Raw genomic sequence first — 22257 nt, 5'->3', positions numbered from 1 at the left:
GGTAAGTGAGGTAAAAGTAATCTAAAAGTAATCAGATTATATGACCCTAAATGTGTGATGTAGGCCTATTACGTTACTACAATTTTTATCATGTAATCTGTATCCAGTAATAAACTACAATTTGTAAGTAATCTCCCCATCACTGTATAGGCTACATGACAGGGACAATCTTGTTTTTAACTGAATTACACTTTTTTTTGTTTTAATATGTAATTTATTAAAACTTGACCTATAAAGTTATTAAAAGATAAGATGTTTCTAAAAGATTGTACCTTTATTATTAGTTAGCATGCATGATAACACCGTGTCCACACCAGACGCGACGCGACTATGCTAGGGGTGTAACGATACCCTCATGTCACGATTCGATACATATCACGATACCGAACTCACGATACGATACATATCACGATACTGAACTCACGATTCGATACATATCACGATACCGAAATCACGATACGATACATATCACGATACCGAACTCACGATTCGATACATATCACGATACGATACATATCCCGATACCGAACTCACGATACGATACATATCACGATACCGAACTCACGATACAATACATATCACGATACCGAACTCACGATACGATACGATTCGATACCACGATACTGAACTCACGATACTAAATTGTTAATGCGATACTCAAAGACATATGATAAAAGGGTAACAATTTTTTTTTTTTACTGTTGATTAAAAAGCTACATTTGGCATTACATTGTGTGTGTAAATGAATAGTCTTGGACTCGGTGCTGGAAACCCAAAGCACAGGACAATAGAGACACCAGAATAACAATATTCATGATTCTGAAGATGAAAATACAGTCTTTCAGACGAATATGTTTGCACTCGGTCACTGACTAGATTTAAAATAATGTAATGTTTTTACTGTTAACATCAGACATTTGGCATTATCAGGCCCACAAATATTCCCCCATTGCATAATTATACATTATATCCAACATTATATATAGTAGTTTAATGTAGTACTGACACTAAAACTCTGAAAACTTGAATTTTTTCACGCAAAGTAGGCTAATTTTCCTTTTGAGTGAAATATCCACTAGGCTATACATATTGTTGCATTTTTGTATTGCGATACATTGTGACACGATATGTTGTTACACCCATATGGGAAACTATAAAAATCACAGCCAATCAGAAGAGGAATATTGAATATTACACCATTTAAACATTATTAAAAATACAAACTGAGTTACTGAAACAATTGTTGTCACAGAATACACTTATCTGTTAACAATGAGTTGACAATTATCACTTTTATTTATTTTGAAGATCTGAGGTGAATTGCTTTTAGTATGGCTATAAAAAACACACAAAATGATATTCAAACTCACACAGACGCTTTCAACATTAAATAAAGCACATAAACAGTAGAAATTATTTAGCATAAAGTATTTCCAGAAGAAAATAGTGTCACAGACAGTCCAGCTTATGTAAGTTCAGTGATAGTTTTTGTTGTAAAAAAGTTATTAATTTAGTTCATTTATATATATAGCCGCTCTGGAGAAAACCGTGATGTCATCGTCCCGCTCAGGGGGGTGTTTCCCGAAAGCATCGTTAGCCAAATATGGTCGCAAGTTCTGTCGTTATCAGCAGTTCAACGAGTCGCTGTTTCCCGAAACCATCGTTCTAACGAACATTCGCAAACAGCATCGCAACATTGTGTGTTTGGAACGACAGCTCTCGACCTGTGGTTAGAAGCAGAGTTTCTTGTTTGCATTCTGGCTTGATTTAGTCCACTGGAGGCAAGTTGAAATGAGAACCCAAATGCAATTTACTAACAAAACGTGATCAAACAAAGGCATGCGGAGGCATGAAACTGAAGAACAAGAACAAGAACAAGAACAAGAACAAGAACATTGACAGGAACCCTTCAATACTCGACCAAGACAGAGGGCAAACGTGAGGGCTTACACAGACTAATTACAAGACAAGGAACAACTGTGAACAATGATCGGACGATTACTAACCAATGACAAGACACGTGGCAGGATCACATGACAAACAGGGAATCACATGACAAGACACAGAAACATGACAATGACAAGAACAAGAAACAAAACCCAAAACGTGACACATGACATACTTGTGGACTCAATATAAATCCTTATCCTGAGAAAAATAAGCAAGCTGACATTCAGTACAACCTGTATCTTTTATTTAGAATACATTCAAATATCATTTACGTCTTTTAGTTTGTCAAGAGATTTAAATCGTCGTTTTTGAAGAGTGCGCATGTGCGAATGTGCTCTAGTACGTAAGAACGAGCCTATGACTAAATCTGGAAATAAAGCAAAATATCTGAGAAAAATTTGAAATTGTCGTCAGATGCCATGCCTGTAATTTATAGCAAAACATCTAGCGTTAATTCGATCTCAAACAGATTCATTAAAAGAAGTTATTACTCCAACACCTGTGTGTCATCATTAACCAACGTGGTTGAACGCCCAATTTGCGAACATATAGTTATGAATACGGTACTACACTACGGTAGTGAAGCAGCGAGTAACAGCGGTGTACGGGAAACACACCCCAGGTCAGTTCTCATATAATGCTGTCAGTGCAGGAAGATCAATAATATTGTTGAATATTAAATGTCCCCAGCTAAGCAAGAACTCAAAAGTTGATTATGAATTGTTGCATTTATCGGCCAAATAGTCGAGTAATTTTTCAAGCAATAGTTAGACTAGTCAATTACCAAAACCACACTGTTGCAGACAGTCCTTCTCTTCAACTCCTGTCTTCACCCACTTGCTGTTCATTCTCCAGATTTACACACACACACAGTGAGGATTGGAGAGAGTGTGTTATAGTTGGACAGCTGCATTGATTATAACAGAGAGAAGTGCACTGATATCCAAACCCCCTTTGACCTCTGCCAGGACAGCGCTTCACGTCACACTCATTCCTGTTACACACACACATCAGCCCGTCACACTCATTCCTGTTACACACACACATCAGCCCGTCACACTCATTCCTGTTACACACACATCAGCCCGTCACACTCATTCCTGTTACACACACACATCAGCCCGTCACACTCATTCCTGTTACACATACATCAGCCCGTCACACTCATTCCTGTTACACACACACATCAGCCCGTCACACTCATTCCTGTTACACACACATCAGCCCGTCACACTCATTCCTGTTACACACACACACACATCAGTCCGACACACTCATTCCTGTTACACACACATCAGCCGACACACTCATTCCTGTTACACACACACACACACACACACATCAGCCCGACACACTCATTCCTGTTACACACACACACACATCAGCCCGACACACTCATTCCTGTTACACACACATCAGCCCGACACACTCATTCCTGTTACACACACATCAGCCCATCATACTCATTCCTGTTACACACACACACACACACATCAGCCCGTCACACTCATTCGTTACACACACATCAGCCCAACACACTCATTCCTGTTACACACACATCAGCCCGTCACACTCATTCCTGTTACACACACATCAGCCCGTCACACTCATTCCTGTTACACACACACCAGCCCGTCACACTCATTCCTGTTTCACACACATCAGCCCATCATACTCATTCCTGTTACACACACACACACACCAGCCCGTCACACTCATTCGTTACACACACATCAGCCCAACACACTCATTCCTGTTACACACACATCAGCCCGTCACACTCATTCCTGTTACACACACACATCAGCCCGTCACACTCATTCCTGTTACACACACATCAGCCCGTCACACTCATTCCCATTACACACACATCAGCCCGTCACACTCATTCCTGTTACACACACATCATCTCGTCACACTCATTCCTGTTACACACACACATCAGCCCGACACACTCATTCCTGTTACACACACATCTCGTCACACTCATTCCTGTTACACACACACATCAGCCCGTCACACTCATTCCTGTTACACACACATCAGCCCATCACACTCATTCCTGTTACACACACACATCAGCCCGTCTGCAACTTCAGGCTCAGTGAGAACAGACAACAGCGAATGCAAACCAGGACCCAATATCTGATGACCAACTCAAACTCTTCTTCTTAAGGTTTTTAATCCTGCATCAGAATTGATATCATGATCTCACTGCATGCAAAATGAGAGAATGTCAGTCTGCAACACCCATAATGCACTGCAAAAGGGTTAGTCATCATTTACTCGCCCTCACGCCGTCACAAACCTGTATGACTTTTCATCATCTACAGAACACAAAGAAGATATTTGATAGTTTGAGGTAACGACTAGAAACGTATTTTTTCTCAGAACTGCAATGCATTGTTCATACCGGTAATGTTACAACTTCTCATGCCTTAAAATTCCCAGAACTGATTTACCGGTATTTTAGGAAAGGGCCCGTTCACACATGATCTGTAAATGGCATTTAACCAGTAACCTGAAATGCGATAACATGGTGATGTCCAGAGGTGATGCCAGCGATCACTGATTCAGCATTAAAGACAAACCCAGACGCCCTCTGAGCGTTCCTCTGCTTTTCATTAATCACAGCCTGTAATTACATGATCGAGTCAACAGCCCCTGTGCGACCATTATCAGCCAGACATAGAGATTCTCCCACAGGCCACAGACCTGAGACTGACTGAGTGTCTCGCATCACTGCAGGATCTCAACAATACCAGTGCAGGAATCCTTTACATAATCTGAGCTCTGCAGGCCTATAACCCGAGATGACTTTAAGCCCACGGGAACATAAGACTTTACACGGCCTCTTTTCTCCAATAACTCCCTGATCAAGATCCTTCCCCAATGATCATTCCTCTAGGAGTGAAGAGCTTTTGTACATCAGAAATGCAAAAAATAAATCCCAAAACCACACTGCGTTTTCCTCGTGTTCTCAAATCACATTCAGTTCGGGAGAGAGCAGTATTTCTGCCAGGCCAATTAAAAAGATTTAAGAGCTCAGACCAAAGTGGAATATCTTCATTAAATTTGGTGGGGGGAAATGGATGGCTTCTGAAGACTGGGAATATAGCACACTTTTATGGTGATTATTTTGTCCTTTTGGAGAATAATGGTACGAAAAATGTCATAGTTTGTAAAAGAGTTGTGTATAGGTACTACATTTGTTTAAAACTTCACGACCGTTAGAAAAGTATGTTCTAGATGTAGTAGGTGTGTAGTAGGAATGAAATATGGACGATGTAGCCTAGTAGATCACCCGGGTACTTTTGCCTATTCTTTTATGAATACTATACATCCTACTTGTTATACTACACATAGTACATACTACACATTATTGTTATCCAGTTGTGCACAGTTGTGTCGTGTAAGCCCCACCCACGGTTAAATCTCATTGGTCCAAATTCACGCTGAAATATTCATTGCTAGAAACAAAGTCAAGTAAATTGTCATTTTCGGGTAAAATGTTCCTTTATGTGTTCACTATCCTTGTGTCAGCCTGTATATCTACCAAAAGCTTTGTCAGTGGATAATAAACAATGCGTATTATAATATATATATATATATATATATATATATATATATATATATATATATATATTTTTTTTTTTATGAAGAACACTGTAAAATAACTGTATTTTATTCCAGTATTTTCTTTTCCTACATCCCTTTTGATGTCATTAAACTCTATGTAGCATAACTGTTCATCCTGAAGACCCTCATTAGGCCTACCAAGCGTATTGCATATTAATTACAATGTAGTAAACAGTGTTGAAATTGGTGCCGGGACGTTGAAGCATGAGGTGGGACAGATGATGGGATAACATGTGATGTGATGAGGATCATCACTGTGCTGAATGTTTAACACAGGACATGGAGGCATCACATACACCTGAACGTCCCTGACCATTATGTATAGCTATAAAGCAGATATAGCTCTATTAATGGCTTTAAATGAACACTAGATATGACAATCAAACCTTCAGAAGGCAAACGAGCATATTCAACCAATCCGGCTTATTAAAGCATTAAACGCTTGTGTAAGCGTCAGCTAAAACACAAGGACGCAACCGAGCACAGATGCATTGTAATCATGAATATTCATGCAGACTGATATGTTGTATCATTGACTTACATTCTCGGCGTCGCGCTCGTTGACGGTGGGCAATGGCGTTCTGGTCGACATCTTGTGTTTACAGGCCGCGCGCTCCGCACCGGCGCTTAGCGAAGATAACGCGGAAGATACAGATATCTGAGCCCGCTTCACACCGGCATGTCTCCTGGCCTTCAACCTACGACTATAACATGCACATATCCAGCAGGAGCGGCCCGCGTCAGCGCGTCAGCCGCGGGCGATACAGAGAGAGAGACGGAGCGAGCGCGACGCTGCGGATGCGCGGACAGGACGAGTGTGTGCGTGCGCGCGCGCGCGTGTGTGTGTGTGTGTGGAGCTCAGGCTCCTGCATTGATCCACCCTGATAGAAACACACACACACACGGAGGGGGAGGACAATGATAGCGCTCAGTGCTTCTGTCTTAAAATAATCAATGCAGCTATTTAAGTGTTAAACGCCTATTTACTATAAATAATTAGTTTTATAATATCAATTGCAGATGCTTTGTCATGGCAAGCCCTATATTGCCTAATTATTTGAGAATAGTGTGTGGGAAAACGGCATGAACCTACATACACTGTTGAAATGTGCTGTCTCTTAAAATAAGCAGCACACTATAGTAGCCTATGCTTGTCCACATTTGATCGACACCACCACCTAACGGCTTTAAAACAGTACTGCAAAAAAAAGGTATAATGCTCGATATAGCACAACAATGTCAGAATAACTAAGTCTAAATTTCTTAATCATGTTTCATTTAAATTGTATGTTGGAAACACATTAACTAGATTCTGAATAAAACATCCTCCACACCGCCAGGGGGAGCCGTCATATGAGTTTTAGAAGTGTGCAACAATTTTAGTACAAAAAAAAAAAGATGCTGATTTAGGAATAGCACACTTAAAGTAATAGTACACACACACAAAAAGAGGAAATTTAGTTATCATTTACTCACCCTCAAGTCATTCCAAATCAGTATGAGTTCCTTTCTTCTGTTGAACGCAAAAGAAGATACTCAACAGTTGAGTCGACGGTAGCCACTGACTTTCATAGTAGGAAAAAAATACAATACATAAACTGTCTGGTTACTGACTGACAGTATTTCTTCAAAATATCTTTGTTTGTGTTCATACAGGTTTGGAACAACATGAGGGTGAGTAAATAATGACAACATTTTTATTTACATTTTTGGGTGAACTATCCCTTTAAAATTTCGGCCTTATTACAAAACAATATAAAAATCTTTTTACGACTTTCCTGTAGCTCGAACAGTAGGGCGTTGGCGTTTGCAACGCCAAGGTCATGGGTTCAATTCCCATGGAAAGCAAGAACTGATAAGAATATAAATGTATACCTTGAAATGCAATGTAAGTCACTTTGGATAAAAATGCATAAATGTAAATGTAATGGCTGTGTAAAGAGAATGAAAGTACAGCCTGATGATGGTGTAGTTGTACCAGCAGGAGCTGACATGGCAGTGTACACAATACTCACTATGCACTGCAGAAATAGGGTTTGAAGCTTTAAATCAAGTCATGCTGGTCTAGCAAGTGAAGATGACACTTAAAGTCCCCCTGTAGTCAATCATTTTATCCCTTAAAACTCATCTTTGATCACCAAAATTACGCATTTAATCGTATTTTTCCTTGAAATTTCTTAATTTCTTAAAATATCTTGAATGTAACTCGACACCCTTGCCTCATTTAGTATTCGCGGTTCTATGAATATGCAAATGAGCCCCGCCTCCACTCACTCACTCAGCTCAGAGATCCACTGGTTGACGATCACACGTTGATCTGATTGGTTACAAGGTAGTTTGTGACGTCAGAAACACCAGAGATTTCAAAGCGTGTGTTTGAGACTGTCTTTGGTTCACTGCAGTTTTAAGGAGGAAATACTCAGCAATGCTGTCGACTTATGAATTTACACATGGTTTGTCTTAAAGCATATTAAAAACACCACATAGACACATAAACTTCATTAAAAATTTGATTTTCAATGTATACTTGATTGATTGGCTCATGAACAAGAACAATTGTATTTCCTTCAGAGAATGAGAAACTCCAACTTCTTTGAACATGGGCACTTTAGTGAGAACAAAGTCCAGCTGCAGAGTTTCAGTGTGGAATGAGAAGTGCAAACTCTACGGCCACCAGAGGGAGTCAGTGAGCTCAACTCATAGAAGTCTACTACTGTCCTGTCTGAACATGTCAGATGAGGAGAGGACGGTACAGCCATGGTAGTGATCCTGAGTTTCCGGAGAACTGACAAGCAATATGTGCACATAAGAAGATAACTTATTACTGTTGGCCAGTTAACAGGTTTTACAGAGGAATTATTATGCCTTTTCCATCTTCATCTTACTTTAGTGTGTAATGTTGCTGTTTGAGCATGAAGAAACTCTGCAAAGGCAGTTCTTCTCTATATCAGTGTAACTGTTTCTGAACTCCCTGAAACGCCTCCATTGTAGTCTTGAGTTTTCTTCCAGGTACGAACACGTCACAATATTCCTCATTTAAATAATTCCCGCCTCTTAAAGGCTACGCAAATTAAGGGGGCGGGGCCTGGCTGATTTAGTTAGCAGGCTGCATCCAAAATTGAGAACTGCTTCCCTACTATATAGCAGGCGAAAAACAGTATGTGACCAAAGTGTCTGAATTTACAGTACTCATTAAAGAGTAGGCAAACGTACCCGGATTACCTACTACTACCAGTGAGATTCTGAAGTGTGGATATGAGGGACACTTAACTATCCCATGAGGCCACAGGAGAGGATTTATGAATGACAGAGAAGCAACGCAACTGACGCTGGTAGGTCACATGATAATGACAACATGACGGATGTAGTATGTCCAGATTACATTCATACTACACACACGTAACTATATAGAACATGCCTTTTTAGCAGTTAAGTAATTACTTATTCAAAATAAGTAACCACTCAAGAGAGTATGTGATTTCAGATGCAGCCGTAGTTTAGTTTTTTTTATTAAACTGACGGTTATGGTAAATAGGGGCGGGACATGCGCTCGACCAATCACAACACACTGACCCAGCCAACCAATCAGAGCACAGTGTGCTTTTCAGGAGGAGGGGCTTCATAGAGACAGGGACTAAACAGAGCGTTACTGACAGACTGGGAAGAGAGGAGCCGCAACAATGGAGAATATGGGGAAAATAAGGTGTTTTTGAACATTTAAGCATGAAATCTATTTAAGTAGAACCCAATAACAAAATCAAGACTTTGTAAAAGGTCCCTTTTAAATGTTCATTGTTACATTTGGTTAAAAAAATAATAATTACGTCACATGAAATCAAACAAGCTTTGTTAAAAGTGAAGTTTTATTGCAACAGCAGAGTATGCGACAGAAGTTTTTGTTCACTTTTTACCCCAGAGTCAAGAATACCTCTGGCCTTTTATAGAAACCGATATGTAACGTGTGGGTAGCAATTACAAGATAAAACACTGGACTCTTACTAAGCAATAAAACACTATAAATGTATATATATATAAAAAACAAAACATTCAAGGCATTTCCAAGTCGTAACATACAGCATACTAAAAAAAAAAATCAAGACATCCTTCATTTTACAGGCACTTGAAATTTGAACTCGATGACAAAGTCATTTTATAAACATGGTTTTCTGAACAGTTGTTGCTATGAGTACTTCTGAATTATATATAATTAAAAAAAGGCTTAACTCATAAACATCATAAAAAAAGTCATATAAACAGTACCTTTATGTACATTGAACAAACAGGACCTTTTAAATAAATTAAGAGGCTCCCAAGACAATCCTTCTGAAATATAAAATTGGTCAGTGCATGGTTTGGTATTACAAACGCACCATTTACTACATTTCTTCGTTTTGAGTGGGCAAACTCAAACTGAGAAGTGATAGACAAACCCCGGTAAAAACCAAATGTTGGAGGAACCTTCTAAAACATTTTATTAAACATATACAGTATATATATATATATATAAAAAAGGAAGAGATGGTTGATAGTAAAACAAGTCTTTTTTTTCTCGAGACAAGACACTTGAATCAAAATTTTTGTGGTGGAGGGTTTTCCCATCATGGCTTGACGGATGATCCGGTCCTCTCAGACTTTGCTTTCGGAGGGCAGATCGCTGAGGGCGCAGGTGATGTCGCTGAAAGACAGTCTGTCTTTGGGACTGGCGGCCCAACAGCGCACCATCAGCTTGAACACGCGAGATGGACACCCCTGAGGAGGAGACAGCTTCAGCTTGCCTTCCTGCAGAGCTGTAGACACACAAACACACACAGTCAGGGACCAAACACAACCATGAGCCAATCTGCAACCCATCTCACTTTTTCATGAGACTATCCCACACCTTCTAGGACTTTATCATCAGATAGATCAGCGTACGGCAGCTCCCCAAAGCTGAAGACCTCCCACATGAGCACTGCGAACGACCACACGTCCGTCTTGGTGGAGAAATCGTCATCAAACACGGCTTCGGATGGCAGCCAGCGCAGAGGAATCCAGGACTGGCGATAATGGTAGTACTCGCTGTGTGGAAACAGACACACAAACACAAACAATGATGACTGTCACCACAAGGGGGAGCAGTACACGTGAAGTGCACAATCGTTACAGGCAGGGTTTGAAATGAACACCCGCCAAATACGGGTAAAAATCAACTGTGGCGTTCATGACCATTCTTATGTTTACTCACATTGCTGAGGAAGTTCATGTAAGCCAAATCAGCGCAGATTTAGCACAAACGCTCAACTCGTGAGTCATCATGATATATTAAATACAGGGTATTGCGCAGGATCTACTCAAATCTGGCTTACTTGATCATGCCCGTCTCTACGCAACAAATAACGGCGCGCTTGTTCATTTGCATTGAAGCAAATAGCGAATATTAAAAAGAATTTGGTCAACAGAAAAGACATTGCTATTTTCCGACATCCTACATTTTATTTAAAGTTCTTTGTACCGTATTGATCTGTCCACCTAAAACACATTTTTGGTGATGAGGATGAAAGAGGAAGGGCGGAGATGCTGAATGACAGGATGTAAATCCAAATTTTATTAAATATATATAGGTCGCTTGAGGCGGTGAGTGAAAAAGTTAATTTCAAACCCAGATTACAGGACAATCCTTCATTCCTCATTTCATAAAACAGGAAGTCGTGGCCTGTGTTTAACTGTACCTGTTGTAGACGTCTTTGCTGAGGCCCAGAGCGGACACTTTAATCTGGCGTTTGGCGGAGATGAGGCAGTTGCGAGCGGCCAGGTCTCGGTGGACGAAGCGCTGGTTGGACAGGTGTTCCATCCCTCGAGCGACCTGCAGACACACCGACACCTGGTGGCGGAGAGAGAGTGGGTTCGGTCCTGGTGTGTGTGTGTGTGTGTGTGTGTGTGTGTGTGTGTGTGTGTGTGTGTGTGTGTGTGTGTGTGTGTGTGTGTGTGTGTGTGTGTGTGTGTTTATGAGAGACGAGGGATAGTTATTAATTACCTTTTGTTTGGTGCTGAGCGGCTGGACTTTGACTTTCTCATCTTTGCTCTTGGACACTTTCAGATACTGCTTCAGATCACCCTGAAAATCACACACAGTTAAACCAAACCAGGAGAAACACTTCTCAGGAAATAATATTTCAATCCCCACTTCAAAATACAACTACAATAAAACCATTCGTCACAGACAGACAGACAGACATGTAGACAGATGACTGATAGACGATTGATAGACAGACGATTGATACAGACATGTAGACAGACGATTGATAGACAGACGATTGACAGACAGACATGTAGACACAGACATGTAGACAGACAGACATGTAGACAGACAGACAGACATGTAGACAGACAGACGATTGATAGACGACTGATAGACATTTAGACAGACGATTGATAGACGACTGATAGACAGACATGTAGACAGACGATTGATAGAAGACTGATAGACAGACATGTAGACAGACGATTGATAGACGACTGATAGACAGACATGTAGACACATGTAGACAGACTGACAGACATGTAGACAGACGATTGATAGACGACTGATAGACAGACATGTAGACACATGTAGACAGACTGACAGACATGTAGACAGACGAGTGATAGACGACTGATAGACAGACAGACAGACATGTAGACAGACAGACAGACAGACAGACAGACAGACAGATAGACAAGTGATAGACGAGTGATAGACAGACATGTAGACAGACGATTGATAGACGACTGATAGACAGACATGTAGACACATGTAGACAGACAGACATGTAGACAGACAGACGAGTGATAGACAGACATGTAGACAGACGATTGATAGACGACTGATAGACAGACATGTAGACAGACATGTAGACAGACATGTAGACACATGTAGTAGACACATGTAGACACATGTAGACACATGTAGACACATGTAGACGACTGACAGACATGTAGAAAGACGAGTGATAGACGATTGATAGACAGACATGTAGACAGACGATTGATAGACGACTGATAGACAGACATATAGACAGACATGTAGACTAGGGATGCACCGAAATGAAAATTCTTGGCCGAAACCGAAAACCGAAAAAGAGGAAACTAAGGCCGAAAACCGAAAACCGAAACACCGAAATAAATTATGCCAATTATTAGTACCATTGCATTTATGGCTATGCCTGTGTACTAACTTTACTATAATCAAGGCATTGCATAAATTAATATTAAAGTTTCAAAGAATAAATCAATTAAAATTTTATGCAAATATTTATTTAGCACATTGCAAAGTATAAAATTAAATGTTTAACTTGACCCCACTCATGTGTACATTAAATAATAATGTAAAAGCCTACTGGCCTGCAGAAAGGTTTAAAAATGAAATGTTCTCTCATAAAAACAAAGTGCATTTAGGTCAATACTGCCATAGCCCATAATAATATCTGCAGCTATATGCTCATGGACGTGAGTTGCAAAAACCATAAACAGCTAAGGTAAACACACACACCTCTGATAAATGACGGCTGCTCTGCACACACACGCAAGGTCTCTCGCTCCCTCTCTCTGCCGCGCGCGCGCGCGCGCTACGTCTGCGCGCTCATGCTCGCTCGCGATTCCGGGAGATTTAAACTAATTTGCGGGCATCAGGGAGTCGCTATCAATACGTGGGAGACTCCCGGAAGACTTGGGATGTCTGTGTTTTGAAAATCGCTGTCCGTGGGTCACTCTCAGATATTTTGAAATACGTCCACACCGCAGATATGTTGCTTCAGACAAGCACGTGCAGGTCGCGGTATCTGCTGTTTGCGTCATCACAACATTTCGGCCGTATTGTTTCGGTGATAAAAGTCTTTCGGCCGAAAACCGAAAATGCACTTTTGGGCCATTTTCGGCCGAAAATTTTCGGTGGCCGAATATTCGGTGCATCCCTAATGTAGACACATGTAGACAGACTGACAGACATGTAGAAAGACGAGTGATAGACGATTGATAGACAGACATGTAGACAGACGATTGATAGACGACTGATAGACAGACATGTAGACACATGTAGACAGACTGACAGACATGTAGACAGACGAGTGATAGACGACTGATAGACAGACATGTAGACACATGTAGACAGACTGACAGACATGTAGACAGACGAGTGATAGACGACTGATAGACAGACATGTAGACAGACAGACAGACAGACATGTAGACAGACAGACAGACAGACAGACAGACAGACATGTAGACAGACAGACGAGTGATAGACGACTGATAGACAGACATGTAGACAGACGATTGATAGACGACTGATAGACATGTAGACAGACGATTGATAGACAGACATGTAGACAGACGAGTGACAGACGATTGACAGACATGTAGACAGACGAGTGACAGACGATTGACAGACAGACATGTAGACAGACGATTGATAGACATTTAGACAGAGAGACGTAGACAGATGATTGATAGACGACTGATAGACAGACAGACATGTAGACAGACGATTGATAGACGACTGATAGACACATGTAGACAGACATCTAGACAGACTGACAGACATGTAGACAGACAGAGACGATTGATAGACAGACAGACAATTGATAGACAGACAGATGATTGATAGACAGACAGATGATTGATAGACAGACATGTAGACAGACAGACAGATGATTGATAGACAGACAGACAGACAGACAGACAGACAGACAGACATGTAGACAGACAGAGAGACGACTGATAGACAGACAGACAATTGATAGACGTGTAGACAGACATAGAAATGATAGACAGACAGACATGTAGACAGACGATTGATAGACGACTGATAGACACATGTAGACAGACTGACAGACAGACATGTAGACAGACAGAGAGACGATTGATAGACAGACAATTGATAGACAGACAGATGAATGATAGACAGACATGTAGACACAGACAGAGAGACGACTGATAGAGAGACAGACAGACAATTGATAGACGTGTAGACAGACATAGAAATGATAGACAGACAGACAGACAGACTGTAGACAGACAATTGATATACAGACAGACAGACAGACATGTAGACAGACGATTGATAGACAGACAGACAGACAGACATGTAGACAGATTTATTTGTATTGTATAGTGTTATTAATGCTGTGGCAATGTAAAGATTTTTCACCATTCCAATAAAGCTATTCGAATCTTGACAGACAGATAGATAGACAGATAGAACAACACAGACAGACAGACAGAAAGGTTGGATGGATGGACCGAGTGATGAAGGGATGAAGTGTAAAGACAGATGGACAGATATGTAGTGTGGAGCTGTTGTCACCATGTCGCTGTACTCCATGATCATGTAATGCGGCTCCACTTCTCTGCAGAGGCCCAGCAGTCGAGCGACGTTAGCGTGGCTCAGCTTAGCAAACATCTCACATTCGCGACGGAAATCCAACTGCATTTGCTCGTCGCGTGTTTGCAGACTCTTCACCAGCACAACCATCTCCTCCTCATCCTCGCTGGCCTTTGCTTTCGCCAGCAGCACTTCACCAAACTCTCCTTTACCTACAAGATGAGGAACACAATGTAGATCGATTCGTTTTCTGCGATGAGGCATGTGACCACACCGCTGTCGTAGGGTAAATGCAAATGCAACCCGTTATGGCTGAACTCTTGTGATGTTGGTAACACTTTACAATAAGGTTCATTAGTTAATGTATTAACTAAAATGAACTAACAACACATTTGTTACTGTGTTGGTTAATCTTTGTTAATGTTAGTTAATAAAAATCCAGCTGTTCATTGTTTGTTCATGTTAGTTCACAGCGCATTAACTAATGTTAACAAATACAACCTTTGATTAATAATGTATTAGTAAATGTTGAAATTAATATTACCGAAGATTAATAAATGCTGTAAAAGTATTCTTCATTCTTAGTTCATGTTAACTAAGGTAGTTCACTAATGTCGACTAATGGGCCTTATTGTAAAGTGTTAGCGTGATGTTAAACTAGTCAGTAGGTCTGTGGTTTGGGGTAGTTTCTGTACCCAGAGTCGTGATTGTGTGCAGGTTGTTTCGGGGGAACTGGAGCTTGTCTTGATTGCTGTGGCGTTTGTTGTTTCCGGTGGCAGCCATGTTGGTAAGCGCCACCTCCTCCTGGATCTCTGCTGTGGTGTGGCCGTTCTGTTGCACGTCCCCTATGGGTTGATCAGAGAACTGCATCAGAGAACAGATTCAATCTTATTCAGATAATTGCATGCTAACAAAAGTTACCACCACACACACCATTGAGACATTCCCCCTCTTGCTCGTCTCCGTCCTGCCCCTTCTGGTGTCTCTTGGCGTTGCGTCTCTGCTTACAGTAAAACATGAGACCCAGCACAATGATGATGTAAGCGACTGCCGCCCCCACCGACAGACCAATAGTCTGGATCATTTTGTAAGGGGTCTTTTCATCATCTGCTAATGAGTGCTGCACTGGTTTTTCTGTAGATAACCACAAACACACACAAAACATACATTAAACACCAGGTTTTTAGATAGAGAAGCGGTTTCACTCCTGAATCTCTTTTGATCCCAACTTAAATATTCTCCTATTAGGAATCAGGTGACACTGGCATGAACATTCAATTAGGATCTAACAGTCCTGAACTCTCACCAAAACACAGAAAATGTCAAGTACCTCTCCTTTCTTTGAAGTCACCGCCGCCACTAGACTTAAATAGTTTGTAATTCAACTTAATCTGGAAATTGAGTTGGTATGTCCGAGACAGGCCAAAATTAGTTTAGGGTGAACTCTCAAAGTGCTTGTCCATTTGAAACTGTATTACGGTATTTCAAAGAACCAAATAGTACCAAACTTGGTTAAATACACAGCTGCAAAGAGCAGTTAAGCCCAAAAAATGAGGGGACAATTGTAATTGGTTCAAAGGATTAAAGCAGTTATAACCATTATTTAGCACGTTTGACCAGCAGGACATGATTTTTAATTAATTTTTTTGTGTGTTTTTGTCCAATTGTTTTGGAAATATTGCAGAAAATAAGCTTTGTGACCAACAAAAGTTTGATTCTTACACAATTTGTTCATCATGGTAATATTCACAAATCAACAACTTTTATACATTTATAAATACAAATCTCCAAAAGTAAATGCCAAAGTTAGACTTAAAATGAATTACACCACATGACTTCAACATCTTCAACGAATTTATTCACGAAGATTTTGAAACTAGTTCAAGTTGGTCACACAGATTTTGCAGTGTTGACCAACAAAAAGCTGTTTGGTTTGAAAGTGACTTGTGTGAGCTGTGCTTCATACAATGCTAAAGTATTGACAACAGACCTTTTTTGTTCGTGAAATTGCGCTAATGACTGCATCTTTATTTTCAGTTTGGTGTCTTCACAGTTAAATTTGACAAAATTCTAAATGGTAGACAGGCAATATGGTCGACCTTGAAAGTTGGCATTCAAGATAATTTAATTCAGTCATGAATGTAACAAAGTATTCAAACATATAATTTTGAGTGTTTTTTGGGATTGCTCAGGTAACTTAAAAACAGCTTTTAATAACTTAACTAGGATAGCCTCAACATAATCGGACCAAAATTTAGGGAATAGCCAAAGAATGCCATTGAACTTTGTTGAAAACATACTTTTTAAACTTCTAAGTTCAGGGTTTGCATTTTACACATTCTAAAGAGAAAATAAATGCAATAATTATATTAAAAAAAAAACTTTAATCCATAAGGAATTGGATGATAAAAAATGGGTGATGCATACCAAAATATAACCAGAAGGAATTAAAAATAAGTGCTTGGTGACATTGGAAAAATGTGTCCGAGCAAATCATTGAAATCAAATTACTTTAAATGTACATGCAAATTGAAACAGTTGGTGGTGCCAGAAGGTTTGAAATAAACCTTAAATTTGGCATGACAGGTGTTGATACCATGAGCCAAACTGTAAGACCATTCCAGCTTTTGGAGCTGCAATGGACACCCATCCAGAAAATAACAAATCCAACAGATTTGATGGCTCCTAACTAACAATTGAAGAACGTGGAGGGTGTCGGACTCACCCACAACGTAGAGCTCTGCCGAAGTGTGTGTAATGTTACAGCTGTTCCCTGCAATGCAAGTGTAGCGCCCAGTGTCCTCCGTGCTGACGTCATTAATGACCAGAGAGCCGTTGGGCATCTTCTGGAATCTGAATTAGAAATGATCAAGAAGAATCAGCACTGAAATGTTCAAATTCGTAAGATCTGACATCTACAAATGAACCCGCTTCAGTTTGAACTCAAGAAAGCCGAAATTTTGATAATGTTTGTGATTTACCTGCTCTTGTCTGCCTCCAGAAACTTGTCTTTTTTCTTCCACTGGATAAAGGGATGAGGGTCTCCGGTGGCCTGACAGTGAAGTACTGCAGTGTGTCCCTGATATACTGTGGTATTCTCTGGCTTGAGCTTAAACGCCACATAAACTAATGAATGGGAAAGGAGTTAGAGTAAAAGGAAACAAAAAGGAGACAAAAACATGGAGATCAATGGATATTTCCAAAACAGAAATGCATGAATTAGTTCTATCAGCCACAGCTAGCTCTGGTGTTGGAGTGAAGTCGTGTTTCCGCTGTACCTGCGACGGTGAGCTGGACGACGGCTCTGATCTCTCCCTGCTGATCGTTGGAGGCCAGGCAGGTGTAGTTGCCCGAGTCGGCCCGTGTGACTTTGGTGAAGTGCAGTGTGCCTCTCTGCTGCTCCACCGACACTGGGATATCACTGCCATCTGCACACACACACACACTCACTACATCAAAATCTATTTTTCCAGCACCAGTTGTTTCCAATTTCAACGACACACAATTTCTTAACCAAGTGGTGAAGTTCATTAAAATTTTACAGTCATGTATAACCTAAATATGATTTGAGTTTACACCGAATCCTAAGTTTTTTATAACGTCTAACAGCTGATTAAAAAAGTAAATTGTCACAATTTTCATATGGAAATTACATAAAGTTGACAGAGGAATTATCTTGAAGAGGAATATGTGGACATCAAAACATGCAAACTCAGAGCGAAGGCTTAAACTTTTATTTTGAAATCACGATGGACAACAATTTGCATATTTAGAAAACGGCCTATTAATGCGGTTCATGGATTCTTGTCTGTGGAGCGAGCCACTTCCGGTATTTTGCGTAACTTGCAAATGAGAATATTTTTTTTTATGGAGTACTTGATCTAATCGAGGAATCGTGACAGCCCTAGTTTAACCTTTTGTAACACGTACAGTGGCATCAACATATTTCTGGACAAGTCACGCAAAATGTCTGAATATCACTTCATTAGGTAACAAAACATGAAACCAAGTGACGGGTTGCGTAAGTTTTTCTCAGTACTAACTTGGATGCATCACTTTCCCTCAAGATCACACGGTTGTCTTAGCAGTGTAACCAAAAGTGCAGTTCATCACATTAACGATGAACATGTTTCACCAATCGTTGAGAATCACAAAGTGTCAGAATTTTTTTAATAATTTTACTTTTGTGAAATGTTCACCTTGAAAATTATGACTTCGGTGTGCAAATATGTTTTGGATTCACTCATATATAAAGATTAGGATATTAAGTATTAGGTTTATTCAATATTCCACATTTATTTTGGCAGCTGTTGGGATAACAATTCACAAAGTAGTAAAGTTGCATATTCATTTCTCTGCAGACCTGTTCTAATCCAGCGGATGGTGGGGATCGGTCGGCCCTTGGCAGAACACTGCAGATTTCCTTCCTTATTGAACTCCAGGCACTGGTAGGCCTGCGGCGTCGGCGTGAACTTCAGACGCTCTGAAACAGATATCGTAACAGCGAGCACTTGGTGAGAAGTGCTCTGTACCGCACAGCCTCGAAAGGCTTTTATATATAGGCATTACATCAGCCCCCTTGACATTCAGACAATCCCCCCCAAAAAAACACTACCAAACAACAATCAGCACGTAACAAATGTTCCTCACCGAGTACATAGACCCGTGCCTGGGCATTAAGTTTTCCCGCCTCCGTTCTGCTCTCACAGCTGTAAACATGGCCGTCATACACCTCCACATTATTTATGCGCAAAGTTCCATTGGAGAAGAGCTTGAAGCGAACGTCCTTTACAAAACACAAAGAGAGAGTGTGTTAAGCACATTTAAATAAAAAGACTACATAACAACATTACTGTCATGACAACTCTCGGAGCGATTGGCATGGCATTGCTGTGAGCATGTAAAACACATGAAATAACCCCCCGTATCAGGTCTATACAGGTGGAGCTGGGGAAGGTGAAGGGTTTCTGAGAGCGTACCGCGGACTGCTAACAGCAACACTACCGGTGTATTTTTTGAATGTTGAGCCACTGATACAACAGCAACCAATCAGTTGAGCTATGTAGATGAGGATGCAATCGCTACCAAATGAGTTAAGGACCTGAGTTGAGGAACTTGGTATTTTTGTGCTGTGTTGAAAATCCTAATTTGGTGTTTCCAGTCAAAAATGACCAGCCTATGAAAAATTGCTTATAAATCTCTCATTATGCCATGTTATTGCCAAATATTGGATTTAATCTGTTTGAACTTCAGGTTTTTTAAGGTGAACAAGCTTGAGTTAACTTTTTTCACTCAAAAACTGGGGTGCATAAGGTCAAAATCATGACAGAGGATGTTTGGCCGACTCATGGACTCCATGGCAAAATTTGTATTCATGTTGTCGGCATGACCCTAATAAATCAATTAAAACCATTTTTAATAAAGTAGGCAAAATTAATCAAAAGTAAATTTTTTGGATTGTCATAATTTACCACATGGTGGCGCTGTCTCTAAACTCTTTGACTTCCTACAGGTCATACAGAGTTTTCTAATGATATGTAAATGCTTTTGTAAAATATAGCATTTTACGACAATTCAAAATGGCAGATGCCCAAAATGGGCAATTTTATATTTTTCATATCTCCTGATCAGCAGGTGGCACTGCACCGAAATTATGCAGCTATCCTGAGGTCATGGTTGCCATAACACACACCAAGTTTGGTCAGAATACAAAAACTAATACATTGCAGAGATACAGGCTCAAGTTCATTTTGCCCTACTCTTCAAATTTGTTTGTGCGTTATTCAAGAACGTTTTGAAGAATCAACTTGAATTCCATAATTTTTGTCGGCATAGTCTGATGATGATCTGGTTAAATTGTGAACATCTGAGTAATTAGGAGTTCAAAAAGGTAGGTTTTTCAGAAAATGACATCATAGGAAGCAATCTAATTGTCTTAAGCCAAGGAATCAGAGGGGAAAAAAGAATTTTGTCCTTTACGGTCCAAAAGTTATTAGCATAAACATGAGTGCAACTTTCGACAATTAGTGGCGCTATAGGGATTGAGGTAGAGACTCCAAATTTGCTATGTTTAATGTTCTGACTGTCGTCTATCTGTGTGCCAAATTTCACAGCTTTTTACCATACAGTTCTATGGGCTGAAATAGACTCAAGAGCAGCAGCAGGAGGAAGAGCAGGAGGAGGAGGAGAAGAAGGGGAAGGAGGAGAAAGGAGGAGCAGGAGCAGGAGGAGGAGGAGGAGGAGGAGGAGGAGGAGGAGGAGGAGAAAGGAGGAGCAGGAGGAGGAGAAGAAGGGGAAGGAGGAGAAAGGAGGAGCAGGAGGAGGAGAAAGGAGGAGCAGGAGGAGGAGGAGGAGAAAGGAGGAGGAGAAAGGAGGAGCAGGAGGAGGAGGAGGAGAAAGGAGGAGCAGGAGGAGCAGGAGGAGAAAGGAGGAGGAGGAGGAGAAGAAGGGGAAGGAGGAGAAAGGAGGAGCAGGAGGAGAAAGGAGGAGCAGGAGGAGGGGGAGGAGGAGGAGGAGGAGCAGGAGGAGGGGGAGGAGGAGGGGGAGGAGGAGGAGGAGGAGAAAGGAGGAGCAGGAGGAGGAGAAGAAGGGGAAGGAGGAGAAAGGAGGACACGACTAATGGATACAATTGGTGCTTGTGCAACTTTGGTTCTTGGCCCCTAAATGCAAAGCCTGTCTTAATTGAAAGAAAACAAGTGCACAAAAAGATTGAGTCCAATAACTGTTAATGACATAGCATACTGACAGATTCATAAGCAATTTTTTGTAGGCCAGTCATTTTTCACCAGGGACATCACATGTGGAACAAGGTATGAAAAAAAAAAAAATCAACCCAAAAAGTACAAAAATGATCAAGAATAGTTGTTATACATGTGGGACTAAAGTCAGTAATGCAATAACATTTCAGGAAAATGAAAATCCTCTCCAGGTCAAAATGTCCGGAAAACAACATGAGGGTTAATATGTGCTTCATGATCTACTGTGCAGCAAAGGATCGTCTTTCCCCAGTAGAAAAATCACCACATCTTCATTTTCAGAAACATCAAAAGGTTTCACTGGCCTCAGGACACAGCTAGAGATCACGTTACAAATATGATATTAGCATGACCTCACCTCGGCGGTGATTTGCTGCGTGCTGCGGTACCACGTGACCTCGGGTTCAGGCGTGGCGCGTGTGTGGCAGTGCAGGTACCCGGCGCGCCCCTCCTCCAGCTGACTGTCCACAGGTTTCTGGATCCACTCCGGTTTGGCTGCACACGCAAAACAGATGTTCAGGATCACAACAGGAATCATGGAATCAGAGTTTAAACATCACTTTTACAGCAGTGATC

General features: G+C 40.8%; 2 protein-coding genes across 3 annotated transcripts in view; both read right to left on the bottom strand.

Moving 5' to 3' along the window:
• The window catches only part of mark1 (MAP/microtubule affinity-regulating kinase 1), a 63503-nt gene extending 57039 nt beyond the window's left edge, over positions 1–6464 (bottom strand). For both annotated transcript variants that reach the window (XM_082139724.1, XM_082139725.1), the window contains exon 1: positions 6131–6464. In XM_082139724.1, the coding sequence (XP_081995850.1) occupies positions 6131–6181 (51 nt within the window). In that variant the 5' untranslated portion in view covers positions 6182–6464. The remainder of the gene's footprint in view (positions 1–6130) is intronic.
• A 2970-nt stretch (positions 6465–9434) lies between these two features.
• Positions 9435–22257, bottom strand: part of ptk7a (protein tyrosine kinase 7a) — a 45874-nt gene continuing 33051 nt past the window's right edge. The window contains exons 8-20 of the mRNA XM_082138091.1: positions 22040–22176; positions 19577–19712; positions 19290–19409; positions 18205–18354; positions 17908–18052; positions 17652–17779; positions 15860–16060; positions 15622–15771; positions 14909–15138; positions 11603–11683; positions 11298–11449; positions 10469–10647; positions 9435–10376 (exon numbers count right to left, since the gene is read on the bottom strand). Of these exons, the coding sequence (XP_081994217.1) occupies positions 10216–10376; positions 10469–10647; positions 11298–11449; positions 11603–11683; positions 14909–15138; positions 15622–15771; positions 15860–16060; positions 17652–17779; positions 17908–18052; positions 18205–18354; positions 19290–19409; positions 19577–19712; positions 22040–22176 (1970 nt within the window). The 3' untranslated portion in view covers positions 9435–10215. The remainder of the gene's footprint in view (positions 10377–10468; positions 10648–11297; positions 11450–11602; positions 11684–14908; positions 15139–15621; positions 15772–15859; positions 16061–17651; positions 17780–17907; positions 18053–18204; positions 18355–19289; positions 19410–19576; positions 19713–22039; positions 22177–22257) is intronic.

The sequence above is a fragment of the Leuciscus leuciscus genome (genome assembly GCF_965113295.1).
Source record: "Leuciscus leuciscus genome assembly, chromosome: 15".
Classification (NCBI taxonomy): domain Eukaryota; kingdom Metazoa; phylum Chordata; class Actinopteri; order Cypriniformes; family Leuciscidae; genus Leuciscus; species Leuciscus leuciscus.
The sequence above is the reverse complement of the archived record's forward strand: the minus strand, read 5'-3'. Positions and strand labels throughout refer to the sequence as shown.